The 14,456-nt window shown below is 42.9% G+C and overlaps 1 protein-coding gene across 1 annotated transcript in view; it reads left to right on the forward strand.

Annotated features, from left to right (window-relative positions):
- The window catches only part of LOC142289738 (uncharacterized), an 834,494-nt gene that overhangs the window by 323,191 nt on the left and 496,847 nt on the right, over window positions 1-14,456 (forward strand). Inside the window, exon 6 of the mRNA XM_075333662.1 lies at window positions 11,367-11,485. Coding sequence (XP_075189777.1) covers window positions 11,367-11,485 — 119 coding nt within the window. The remainder of the gene's footprint in view (window positions 1-11,366; window positions 11,486-14,456) is intronic.

The following is a 14,456-nucleotide window of genomic DNA, read 5'->3' on the forward strand; positions in this document are numbered from 1 at the left end:
AAATACGCGTGCCTTTCCCATCCCCTGGATGACCCAAGGGAAGAAAAGTCCTCTGAGAGCCATGACTTGTTCATCTTGGTTCTTTTAGAAACACAGCGAGGGGACTCCAACCACAGTCTCCCTCGTTGCCACTAATTGGACCACACACACCCCACTTGACTGGCATCAGTTGACCCCCCTTTTGAAAAAGAAAAATATGCTTTGCATGAAGCACTCTCAAAAATACGCGTGCCTTTCCCGTCCCCTGGATGACCCAGGGGAAGAAAAGTCCTCTGAGAGCCATGACTTGTTCATCTTGGTTCTTTTAGAAACACAGCGAGGGGACTCCAACCACAGTCTCCCTCGTTGCCACTAATTGGGCCACACACACCCCACTTGACTGGCATCAGTTGACCCCCCTTTTGAAAAAGAAAAAGATGCTTTGCATGAAGCACTCTCAAAAATACGCGTGCCTTTCCCGTCGCCTGGATGACCCAGGGGAAGAAAAGTCCTCTGAGAGCCATGACTTGTTCATCTTGTTTCTTTTAGAAACACAGCGAGGGGACTCCAACCACAGTCTCCCTCGTTGCCACTAATTGGGCCACACACACCCCACTTGACTGGCATTAGTTGACCCCCCTTTTGAAAAAGAAAAAGATGCTTTGCATGAAGCACTCTCAAAAATACGCGTGCCTTTCCCATCCCCTGGATGACCCAGGGGAAGAAAAGTCCTCTCAGAGCCATGACTTGTTCATCTTGGTTCTTTTAGAAACACAGCGAGGGGACTCCAACCACAGTCTCCCTCGTTGCCACTAATTGGGCCACACACACCCCACTTGACTGGCATCAGTTGACCCCCGTTTTGAAAAAGAAAAAGATGCTTTGCATGAAGCACTCTCAAAAATACGCGTGCCTTTCCCATCCCCTGGATGACCCAGGGGAAGAAAAGTCCTCTGAGAGCCATGTCTTGTTCATCTTGGTTCTTTTAGAAACCCAGCGAGGGGACTCCAACCATAGTCTCCCTCGTTGCCACTAATTGGGCCACACACACCCCACTTGACTGGCATCAGTTGACCCCCCTTTTGAAAAAGAAAAAGATGCTTTGCATGAAGCACTCTCAAAAATACGCGTGCCTTTCCCGTCGCCTGGATGACCCAGGGGAAGAAAAGTCCTCTGAGAGCCATGACTTGTTCATCTTGGTTCTTTTAGAAACACAGCGAGGGGACTCCAACCACAGTCTCCCTCATTGCCACTAATTGGGCCACACACACCCCACTTGACTGGCATTAGTTGACCCCCCTTTTGAAAAAGAAAAAGATGCTTTGCATGAAGCACTCTCAAAAATACGCGTGCCTTTCCCATCCCCTGGATGACCCAGGGGAATAAAAGTCCTCTGAGAGCCATGACTTGTTCATCTTGGTTCTTTTAGAAACACAGCGAGGGGACTCCAACCACAGTCTCCCTCGCTTGCCACTAATTGGGCCACACACACCCCACTTGACTGGCATCAGTTGACCCCCCTTTTGAAAAAGAAAAAGATGCTTTGCATGAAGCACTCTCAAAAATACGCGTGCCTTTCCCGTCCCTTGGCTGACCCAGGGGAAGAAAAGTCCTCTGAGAGCCATGTCCACATTGTCAGTGGACAGACACGTGTGCTTATCTGCCAGCAGACCCCCAGCAGCACTGAAGACAGGTTCCGAGAGAACGCTGGCTGCAGGACACAACAAGATCCCCAAGGCGTACGTGGCAATCTCAGGCAATTTATCCAGATTGGAAGCCTAAAATGAGCTAAAATGAGGGCTCAAGTTGCACAGTAATGGCATTGATGTTTCCTTGCATATACTCATATATCTGTGTGTCCTCCTCTTTTTCCTTGTCCAGCTCTTTTGTTTTCGCATGAGTATATGTCCTTGTCAGTTTCCCAATTGTTTGTGTTGTGTTGTGAGTTGTTTGTCACCTTTTGGACACCTTTGAGGGTGTTTTCTAGGTGTTTTTATGTGTTTGTGAATGCCTGCCATTGTTTCCTATGCAGTTCGAGTTCGGTTCGTCGAACGTTCGACAAACCGAACTCAAATGGGAGCTCCGTTCGGCGAACCGACCTCGAGCCGAACCGCGACCGGTTCGCTCATCTCTACTGAGGACTTAAAACGCAGGTCAAAAAATAATTTACAATTATTTTTGAAGCTCAAAAATCTCGACCTATCTCCCGAAAAAAATTCAGGAACAGGAATCTTAGCCTCTGCAAGGGGAATCTGGGCAAGATAAGACTCTATATGACGAACCTTAGCATCAAAATGAGCAACACGCTCACCCAATTCATCCATGCCAGAAAAAGATCTTCCACGGAACCCAGAGAAAAAGAGGAAAAAAATACTCAAAAAAAAATTTCAGCAGACTTTTTTTTTCCTTTTGTTTTCCTTCTTGAGAGTACCCTTTAAATTGTAGGCCGGTTATACTGTTATGATCCGGAACCATGGAACATCACAATAGATCATTGGCAAAAAGGTGACAAAAGCATTGGCAACTAATCTGGCCGCCATCCCCTTACTAACCATCAACACTAGAAGTAGCTGAGGGGTGAACTAACATCCTATGCACCGCGAACCCAGCCAGGGGACTAGCTATCCTAAAAGAAGGAAGGATGAATAACTCTCTGCCTCAGAAATAGACCACCAAAGGTATAGCAAGGCCACTACATTCAAAGACTATGGTGATATAGGAAAATACAATACACAGATGGATGATAGGATTAGCAAAGGTGAGGCTCCACTGACTAATAGGAAAGGATAGGAAAGGGGCTGATGGTGGCCAGAGAAAAACCCTACAAAAACCCAAATGCCTGATAGTACAAAAAGGTCCTCAGATCACACGATCTGATCTCCATGCTATATCAGGTGCTCTTGTCAAACCAATGAACAGACAACAGGAACAATTACCAATTCAAGAAGCAACAAGCACATGGACTTACAGGAGCAATACTTCAAACATAGCTGCAGGGAGCTTCCCAGCAAAGCAACAGAGAGGGAAGATTCCTGCATGCAAATAAACTGACAATAACCACAATAATTGACAACCCAGATAAGAACAAAAGAACAAAACAACTTAAGAAAGAACCAAGCACTTATCTGGGGTAAATGTGGTCTGGAGAAAGATGAAAAGGCTGGAGATTCAAAGAACAAATGATAACCGGCCCAAAAAGCCAGAAGGGAAGGACTTAAATAGGCAGAGAGTTAGCAATGGAAACACCCATTGCTCCAGCACAACCGGTCTCTGTCAAACCATTCCTGGCCACAAGCAGGAACCCCACAGCAGCAACAGCATAACTGATATTCACAACACCATGCGACCTGCAGAGCCACCATCACTTCTGCTCAGAGGCAGAGTTGTGGCTGAGGATGCAGTTGTTGACGTGCTTCCATTCCTCCGTCTCTGTCCACGAAGGCGCAACCTAACCTCATCGTCACTAGCATCCTCCTCCACCTCCTCAGCTGACCTCATCGACTGGGTGACTGTGGGTTGACAGTAAGTGGGATCTCCAACCTCCTCATCACCCTGTGTGTTCTCACTCCCCTCGTCCTCAGAGCCAACCTCTTCCTGCCCTGACCGAATAGTAAAGTTGTCGTTCCAATTAGGTATCTAATCAGAACTAGGTGGACCTAGGTCTTTTTACAACCTGTGTAACTAACAATGTAACTATGTAGCATGTTCCTCCTTGTCTCCACCAAGAGGAGTTACAGTTTGGGAATGAGGGTCTACATTATGCTCAGAACCTTCTTCATCTGGGCCTGGATCCGACTCACAAAGCTTCTGGGCATCAGTGCAGATCATTTCTGTGTCTGGACTCACTGCAGCTTTGGAGCAGATCTCTGATTCCTAGGCTATAGTGTGACTGAACAGCTCTAAAGACTCCACCATCTCTGTTACCCCATACTCAGCAGGGCGGGTGGAGACTTGAGAGCTGGTAGGAAGCAAGTGCGATTGGGGTGACAACCTCAAAGGACTGGAGTGAGCAGCCGGCGGACAGGTACAAGGGACACCTTAGGAAACATTCTGGATGGTGCCTATACCGGGAGGCTGCCTACACCAGATTGCGCACAAAGACCAAGATGGGGCACATGTCAGGATGGTGGCTGCACCACGATGGTGACACATCAGCATGGGGCCACATCAAAGCATCAACCCACATACCAGGATGAGGGCCATACAAGGATGGAGGCTATACCAGGATGGGACACAGACCAGGATGCTGCATACACAAGAATCCTGCCTATTCCACGATGGAGGAACAGTATGCGTTGTACAAAAGTGATGATTGAGTGGATTTAGACAATGAGGATGAACACGAGCCCTATCTAGTTGAATTTTTAAATAGTCTAACGCCATCAGGAATGACATCACACAGAATTGAATTGAAAGTTGGAACAATCATCATGTTGTTGCGCAATCTCAATACAAAAAAAGGGTCGCTGTAATGGAACTCGCCTTATTGTTACTGCAATGCATTTCCACGTAATTCAAGCCCGAGTGATCACTGGATCTGCACAAGGAGTTGAAGTCTTTATTCCACGCATTGATTTATGTCCTTCCGACACCCGTCTTCCATTTAGGCTTCGCCGACGACAGTTTCCCCTCAAACCAGCATTTGCCATGACAATCAACAAGTCACAAGGTCAAACTCTTCACCGTATTGGCATTTATATCCCTGAGCCCGTTTTTGGACATGGCCAACTGTACGTAGCAGTTTCACGAGTTCAAACACGAGCCAACGTCAAAGTGCAAGTTTTGGACACACCAATACAAGGCAAATTACTAAAAGATAGTGACAAGGTTTTCACATGCAATGTCATGTACAAGAATATTTTTCAATGATATTGCTAAATCACACAGTATACTGTTAATGCAGTTAGTTCCCAACAATATTTAGTTACATACAATTACATCTTCATGTTAAACATTCACAATTTTTAAACAATACAATTTATCTTTGACCAAAAATATACTGTCTTCCTTCCATTATTAGTCAAAAATAATACATTAACTACACAATAAATTCTAGAATACCTGATGTGTTAGAATCGGGCCACCATCTAGTATTTATATAACCTGTCTGTTGTCAACATACATTAATTTTCTTGCTCACCCTTGGATGACATTATTGGCTTGCTATATTATGGTTTGGTTTTTTTTGCAATCATGCCAGGAACTCCTCTTTTTGTTCACTGGTTTGTGTTCTATGCTTTTAATCACATTATATTTTTACCTCTTTGATCAAGAAATATATTTTGCACTTTAAATCAGGACGTTTGGTTATAATGTTTTCTCTTTGTAATAATGGTTATTACCCATGCAACTTTTCCAGTAGTAAACAAAGATGTGGTCTATAATGGTTGCACATGTTAATGAATTATAGCCTATATATTAATTACATTATCTTTCTAAAAGATGCAACCATTATTTCTGTTGATTGTCTTTTTTAATTATACTTATACATATGGTGTACTCACAGAAAGCTGAAATTATGAATTTCTGAACATTTAACTGATATTGTATGTTCCACAAGTTCTCACCGTAGCATCTCTCATGCGTCCAGGCACTTTATCACCTGCCACAAAGGTCATCTTACATCGTTTAGAGTACTTGGCATTGAATAGGTTACAAATTCAATAAGGTTGGAATCACACTTGCGAGTGTAAAATCGGACCGAGTCTCATGCTAGAAAGTAGCATGAGCACTGTCCAAGTGTTGATCAGTGTTCAATGCAACTGCAATGTGATTCTGTGATATTTCTCGTGATTGTAGTCCATGTGCAATCTGAGTGTCATCCGTATGTGATCCGTTTTTATTTTCAGCAGCTATGTCATCTGCTATTCAGCTCTGCTACATGGCCGATGACAGCAGTTACAGACAGATCTGCACGATCAGAATGAAGTCGGATGAACTTCACCCGACTTCTTTGTCATCCCGCGGCTCTGTCTGTGTGTTATGGCATGATTTTCGGTCACCAGTGAAGGTCTCACCGGTGACCACAAATCCCCTGAGTGACTTAAGTGATCTGCGCTATCAGCGGTGCCGTCACTGAGGTTACCCACGGCCACAGCTGAAGTCCTCCAGCTGAGATCTGTGGCTGCTGGTAACCTGAGTGACGTCATCGCTAGCGTGACTCACTTCAGTCGCTGCGGGGAGCTCACAGAGAGCGGTCGTGGTCTGTGACCGCTCTCTGTCAGCTTCTGATGTAGCAGAGCTTAGAGCGTCGTGGGACCTCTGTGGATTACGTCGGACCTGGAGGGGTATTTGGGGACTTGAATAAAGTGGTGAAAGAGGGTGGTTTCTTTTGTAATTTATTTCAAATAAAGGATTTTTGGGTGTTTGTCTTTATTTTCTTTAACTTACAGGTTAATCATGTAAGGTATCTCTGGGAGACGCCTGCCATGATTAACCTAGGACTTAAGGCCACTTTACACGCAGAGATAAATCTTTGGCAGATCCGTGGTTGCAGTGAAATCATGGACATATTGTTCCATTTGTACACAGCCACAAACCTAGCACTGATTGTCCACACTTTCACTGTAACCACAGATGTGCCGCAGATTTATCTCTGTGTGTGACAGGGCCTTTAGTGGCAGCTATGGGCTGCTGTCATTAACTCCTTATTACCCCGTTTGCCACCGCACCAGGGCTATAAGGGATGAGCCGGGTACAGTCCTGGGACTGTCGCATCTAATGGATGCGGCAATTCCGGGCGGCTGCTGGCTGATATTTTTAGGGTGGGGGGCTCCCCATCCTGACAATACCAGCCTCCAGCCGTATGGCTTTACCCTGGCTGGTATGAAAATTGGGGGGGACCGCATGCCGTTTTTTTTCCAATTATTTAATTTACTGCACGAAATAGACCCGCCCACCGGCAGCTGGAAAGAAAGAAAGAAAGATAGATAGAGATCCTAGGTCCTTCCCTGAGGGATATCTGGCTAGTTTCTGTGTTGAGAAACTAACAGAGGCTCCATAGACTTTTTTTGAACTCCAGCCTAAGGGGAAGAGATGTCATTAGACGTCATTTAAGGTCAGAGTCGTTTAATATTTAACCTCAGCACCTGCCATCCAAATGGTCTTAATTTATGGGATAAAAATTGTTTCATTACTAACGCTGCATTTTTCCTTTATTTTATTATTTCATGTTTTTTGCTGTGTAGTTTTCTTTTTTTTTATATTACTTTACTATCAAAAAGAAGGAAAGTGGTGTCAAAGGATACAACTCTGTCAAAGTACAAACGGTCTTTATTACATTGAGACACAGCAAACCTTCTTTAAAAACAGTAAAAAAGGGGTAACAACCCCAATTTACAACATTTGATCCCTATAGTGAACAACAGTATACGTATATCCCCTCCTTTCCATAGAGCAATATTTAAATATACAGATAAATGTCAATTAATACTTTAAAATAATAGGCTCCTCTCTAGACATTATATAGCATTTCCTGAAAGGTATGAGTGTACACATAAATCAAATATAATAAATAAAGGTTGAAATAATACAGGGAGATCTATATTAAACATAGGTAATGCATAGTAGGATGTTATTAATAGATGACAAAAATAGGCTGGTTATATACAACTAGAAGGTGGCCCGATTCTAACGTATCGGGTAGTCTAGAATGTGTATGTAGGTTAGCAGATTGAATAATAATAATAATAACACTTGTGCCGAGAGCCGGAGTAAGCTAGTAACCATGTTACACATTGGGTAACTAAGCAAAGCGGTTTCTTTAGTTACCTGATGTGTACCATGGTTACCAGCCTACACCGGCTCCGGCACATGTGTGCCGGGAGCCTGGGTAAGCTAGTGGTTTCACACATCCGGCTTTTCTCCACTTTGTCGGATATGGCGCGCTGCCGTAGGCTGGTTTCAGACGTCCGTGTTTTAGGTACGTGTGACATGCGTTTTGTATGTGTATACATGCATGTGCGCTATGTGTGTATGCGCTCGGTGTAACCATGTGTGTCTGCTATGTGTGTGTGTATACATGCATGTGCGCTATGTGTGTATGCGCTTGGTGTATCCATGTGTGTCTGCTATGTGTGTGTATACATGCATGTGCGCTATGTGTGTATGTGCACGATGTATCCATGTGTGTCTGCTATGTGTGTGTGTGGGTATACATGCATGTGCGCTATGTGTGTATGCGCTCGGTGTATCCATGTGTGTCTGCTATGTGTGTATATGTGCTCAGTGTGTGTGTGTGTATACATGCATGTGCGCTATGTGTGTATGCACTCAGTGTATCCATGTGTGTCTGCTATGTGTGTGTGTGTGTATATACATGCATGGGTGCTATGTGTGACACGGACGTCTGAAGGAAGCCATACACTGTGTACAGGACAGTGGCTGCGACGCAACTTCCTGATCACATGACAACACATGATCGGAGCTTGTCGTCCGGCAATTGTAGTGTACACAGTGCACGGGAGCGCGCCGGATCCGACAAAGTGGAGAAAAGGTAAGCGACAGTGCTGATGTGTGCCGGGAGCCAGGGTAAGCTAGTAACCATGTTACACATCGGGTAACTAAGGAAAGCGGTTTCTATAGTTACCCGATGTGTACCATGGATACCAGCCTACGCCGTCTCCGGCACACGTGTGTCAGGAGGCGGGGTAAGCTAGTGGCTTTTCTCCACTTTGTCTTGCCGGTATGGACTTCCGGGGCTGTAGCAGTCACCTGGGAGTCGGGTGTTTCTGTGTGGGTTCGGGGAATGCGTGCGGGGGCGGGGCCAGGGCGAACATCCAATGTGTGAGGGGGCGTGGCCTGGCTGAGCGGCCAATGCGTGCAGGGGGCCGGGGCGAGCGGCCAATCCATGCGGGGGGCGGGGCCAGGCCGAGCGGCCAATCCGCTGGTTGTCACTGTAACGACACAATTGTCACTGTAACGACACAATTTTGGAGCAAGACAGACAGAATAAGGCAATTATATATATATATATATATATATATATATATATATATATATATATATATATATATATATATAAGATAGGGTACTCCCAGAAGTAAAATCTCAAATAAGGAATAACACATTCACCTATGAGGTTACATATAAATATATATATATACCAAATACAGATAGATATTCATTTAACCAAAATGAATGGACATATAACCTATAAAATAGATCCCTATAGGAACAGGCAAAAGCCCAATAAATATTAGCAACCAAATAGGTCATAGGTAAATACACCTATAGATACAAAAAGTTAAGAGGTGATAGTGATTGCCCAAAGCCATAAAGCTACAAGAAAAGCTGAGTTACCAAATAATGAATGATAGCCATATTAAGTCAGGAAGGTGGGCTAATACCAGTCCCCACGCGTATCATCGCCACCAAGGGCAACTTCATCAGGGGTGAGTTGCATGCATCTCAAATTACAGGCTTTAAATACCTGTTATGAGGCTTATCAGCTGTGCTGATGCTTGATTATCGCGCCCTGCATGTCCTCGGCATCCCGGAAGTGACCAGCACACTTGCATCAGCTTGTGGGAGGGGAGGCGCAATATCAGAGTCCTGCACATGTGCAGGACTTAGAAAAGATGGCGGCCACCATGTAAGGAGACAGGTTATGGAGGAATCCATTGTTGTACAGGATGAAAAAAGTATTTTAAAGTGCCAATTTCAATAGAAGCGATCATAACACAATCCCCAATAAGTATATAGGTAGCAAATTTGTATAATAGATGAATAAAGAAAGAGTATATCACATATATTATTGTATATAGGCTGGATTTTTGTATAACCCATAAGGCATAGTGGCATAAAGATACTATACAGATATATAATAGTAGTGCTAGTATACTTCAGCCAAAATAAGTAAGGCATAACATATACACATATAAAGAGGAAACCCCAGAAAGATTACACACAAGAATATTCATGCACATATAAAAACCGATATAAGGCTAAAGTATCCATAAATGTAATGATACTAATTTTTAATGGCAATGATATCCATATAATAAGCCATACACATAATATATATTGCATGCATATATGTGTGCTACCCCCAAAGGGGATCCAAGTATAAGGGACACACACCTATCACATTACTCCATAGGAGTTCAAATTAGTGGCATAGTATTGCTATAATAGCCCCCATATCGGTCGCACACCATACAATTAAAATATTTCAAGAAAAGGCCAAGGTAACAGCATCCTATACAAAATGAAATAGATAACAGAGTCCTAAAAAGGGCTAACAAAAGACCCCCCGGGGGTAAATCCCCAATGTGCATGGAAACATCATATCTGCTTAAAAACCCTGTAAATAAGAGTTCTTCATTTAGTCCCATAGGGGCAAGACTATTTAAGTGAAATCCAGGCTGATTCATAACTATGTCCCTCCTTTGCACACCACTTTCCTTCTTTGTGGTGTACTTATTTATGGGTGTGTTGAGGTGATCCCTTGTGCTCAGGTTACCTAGTGGGATAATTGGACCCCACAGGTGGTGCCCTCCAATATGTCTTTTTACATATTCCTTTACCATGTGACTTCCGCAGTCACACTTATTGGCTATAGTCATGTATATAAGAATCATGGGACTTCGTTAGACAAAGAATGTAGGAGTGTGCTCAAAACATGTTGCCGATTATCTGTAATATGGAATTAATTTTTTTATATTTTTCTAATAAAACTTTTTAATTTTATGGAGCTGGAATATTCTTCTATGTTTACCTTACATATTGTTGTGTCACTCCTAATTAGAGATAAGCGGTTTTCAAACCGAGCATCAAATTTAAAAATCAAGGTTCAGGTTCAAGGATCGGATGCTGTATGTGCGAACAAAACTTGTGTGAGCAAAGTTGTGCTCAAGTACGCTTGGTGCTCAACCCTGTGCGAGCCTCTTGCAGTGTTTGAACGACGCACACTGGGGGAAACAACAACATGCTCGCATGTAGTGTGCATCAAAAAAAAAAAAAAAGCTTACAAAAGCCCACCTACCCTCCCCTGGAAGTGATCGGCTTATAGCTGGCTGTATGTGGGCGGAGACTTAAACTGCCAATCAGTGACTGGATCCGGGGTTTGGGTCAAGTTGGAGCCTGTGTAGCTAGGCTCGTTTGCTGCCAGCTAACCAAACTTGCAAAGGTTCACTCATTTCTACTCCTAATCAGATGTAATGTGGCTGAAATGTTCAGTTACCTGTAAAAAAACAAAGTACTTAAATGTTAGTAAAAAGGTAAGAGTTGGGAAAATCTCCTGTTTGTCATGGAAACGGGTTAAAATTAAATGGTGATATAATTTAATGTGGAGAAACCATTTAAGAATATTAGTAATATAATTGTATATATATATATATATATATATAACAGTAATTTACCTTCCTCTTGTACATCTTTATCATCAGCTCATGCTGTTTTCAGAGCCAGGCTTTAAGGGAAACATATATGAGATCTTTAGTGATGTGAGTAATATGTGTGACTGGAAGCTGCAGGGAACGATCTCTGTTCGGATTATTCGAGGAGGGTAAGTGAACTTAGTTAAAAATAAAAAAATAATTGATTTGTGGCGTCAAATTTTTTTTCTGTGTTGGCATTCACCTCATGAGATAAATATTTTTATACTTAATTACTTCAGAGAATTATGTAGGCGACAGATCAAAAAATGTTAACATTTTAATATTTTTTACAATGTTTTATTTAGATTTAGAGAAAAGGGGGTGAGTTGAACTTTTATTTATTATTACACTAGCTGTAGTACCTGACATTGCCCAGGATAGTTACTGAGTGTGTCTCTGTCCCACTCTCTCCCATTCTCCCTTTCTCCCTCTCTGACTGTCTGTCTCTCTGTATCTGTCTGCCTCTATCTCTCTGTCTTTGTTTATCTATATGTGTCTTTGTTTATCTGTCTGTGTGTGTGTGTGTGTGTGTGTCTGTGTGTCTCTGTGTGTCTGTCTCTGTGTGTCTGTCTCTGTGTGTCTGTCAGTATCTGTCTCTGTGTGTCTTTTGTTTCTCTGTCTCTGTGTTTCTCTGTCCCTGTGTATGTGTTTCATGTCTGTATGTGTCTCTGTATCTGTGTGTGTGTCTGTCTCTGTGTATCTGTGTCTGTCTGTGTGTGTCTGTCTCTGTGTGTGAATCTGTGTGTGTCTTTGTATGTGTGTGTCTGTCTCTGTGAGTGTGTATCTGTGTGTCTGTCTCTGTGTGCCTGTGTCACTGTGTGTCTCTGTGTTTTCTGTATGTGTGTGTCTGTGTGTGTCTGTCTGTGTATCTTGTGTCTGTCTCATTTCTGTCTGTGTATCTCTGTGTGTCTGTCTCTGTGTATCTTTGTCTCTTTGCGTGTTTCTGTGTGTCTCTGTGTGTATGTCTCTATCTGTGTCTCTGTGTGTGTGTGCCTGTCTCTATTTCTCTGTGTCTGTCTGTGTGCGTCTGTCTGTGTGTGTCTGTGTGTCTGTGTGTGTATCAATTCTTTTGTATGTCTGTCTCTGTGTCTGTCTCTGTGTGTCTGTCTCTATGTGTATCTATCCCTGTGTGTCTGTCTCAGTGTGTCTGTTTCTTTGTGTCTGTGTGTCTGTCTCTTTGTGTCTGTGTGTCTGTGTCTCTGTGTGTGTCTGTCTCTTTGTGTCAAAAACATCTGAACATAAATAGGTGGGGAGCGTAAATGATGGCCTAAACTAGACCACCATTAACTCACATACGGACTATAATATATAAATATCTGGTAGAGACCCAACAAGTATATAAACCTATAATTAGAAAGGAGAGTCCAAAAACTACATCAGTGAAAAACAATATATAATTTTATTAATGAATCAATCATAACACCAAAAACACGTATAGTGAGACCACAAGTGCTGGTGAGGATACAAAAGAGGAGGAGGGCACCCAAACGCTGACAAAACAAAGTGTTCATGTGCATTAGCAGCAGATTTAAAGCAGCACAGATATAGGGCTACCAGTAGCCACCCCTCATAAGATGCAAATGGAAAGTAAATAGCCGCTCACAGTAGAAGGACACTTACCTATACTACCTACTATTCAGCGGGGGGGTGTACCTCCAGGACCTCTTTGTGTGTCTGTCAATGTGTGTCTGTCGCTGTGGGTCTGTGTCTCTGTGTGTCTGTCTTTGTGTCTGTGTCTCTGTGTGACATAAGTCCATCCAATTCAGTCTATTGCCTAACATGTACAAAGGAAGGCAAAAGCAACATGAAGCAGGTGCTAATTTCTCCACATTTAGAGAAAATTTCCTTCTCTATTCCACATATGGCAATCAAACTAGTTCGTTGGATAAAGGTCTCATCACAGAATCTAGCACCCATAACCTGTAATATATTTTTAAACAGAAAAAACTGTGGAAATAAAAGCGCAGATAGGGTATTACCCCAATATATGCGGGGTGAGGAGAGGGGAGTAATATACTCACCAGATGCAGTTGTGACAGTCACAACTACTTTACTCGCGTGTATAACTTTGATCAAGGCTGCAGCCACCCAAATGGCAGATAACAGAGAGGATATTATACAATGAGGAAGGAAGAGAGGAGGCACTGAAGTATGCAAAAATAGTATTTTATTAAACATCAAAAGGATATTTGTTCACTTCATAAAAAGTAAAACATTAAATTATTATAATTTGCATAGAAATATAGAATACTGAGGCCACAAGAGATGGATGGGAAAAGATGGAATAAGTCAGGGAACACAATGATGTACCTACACACACCTACCCTAAACCCTGCCAAGAGGACAGAAGGAGGGCTAGCCGTGGATCAGAGAGGTAGTATTGCCAGAAGAAAGAAATGAGGGGGTGTAATCCCACGGTTTTGGTAAAAATGAAGCCAAAAACTGTGGAGAAGTCATTTCATAATAGTAACAGTGTATTGGCAAAATACATCGCCGAGCCAAGGACTAGCCCTGGGACCATCCAGATTAAAAAACTAGCCGTGGAACAAGAGGTGAGGCAGCAGTGCAATCTGTGCTATTAGCATTTCCCATGGGCGATTGTGGGCTGGCTACTATTCACATATTTTATATGTCACCATAGCCTCACTCTTGTGCTCCACAACTATATACGCTCTGTTGGAACTTGCTGCCATGTAATAGTTTTTGTGGGTTGTCTTTGATACTGAGTTTTTACTGCTGCCTCACCTCTTGTTCCACGGCTAGTTTTTTAATCTGGATGGTCCCAGGGCTAGTCCTTGGCTCGGCGATGTATTTTGCCAATACACTGTTACTATTATGAAATGACTTCTCCACAGTTTTTGGCTTCATTTTTACCAAAACCGTGGGATTACACCCCCTCATTTCTTTCTTCTGGCAATACTACCTCTCTGATCCACGGCTAGCCCTCCTTCTGTCCTCTTGGCAGGGTTTAGGGTAGGTGTGTGTAGGTACATCATTGTGTTCCCTGACTTATTCCATCTTTTCCCATCCATCTCTTGTGGCCTCAGTATTCTATATTTCTATGCAAATTATAATAATTTAATGTTTTACTTTTTATGA

The sequence above is a fragment of the Anomaloglossus baeobatrachus genome, chromosome 2, assembly GCF_048569485.1.
Source record: "Anomaloglossus baeobatrachus isolate aAnoBae1 chromosome 2, aAnoBae1.hap1, whole genome shotgun sequence".
Taxonomy (NCBI): Eukaryota; Metazoa; Chordata; class Amphibia; order Anura; family Aromobatidae; genus Anomaloglossus; species Anomaloglossus baeobatrachus.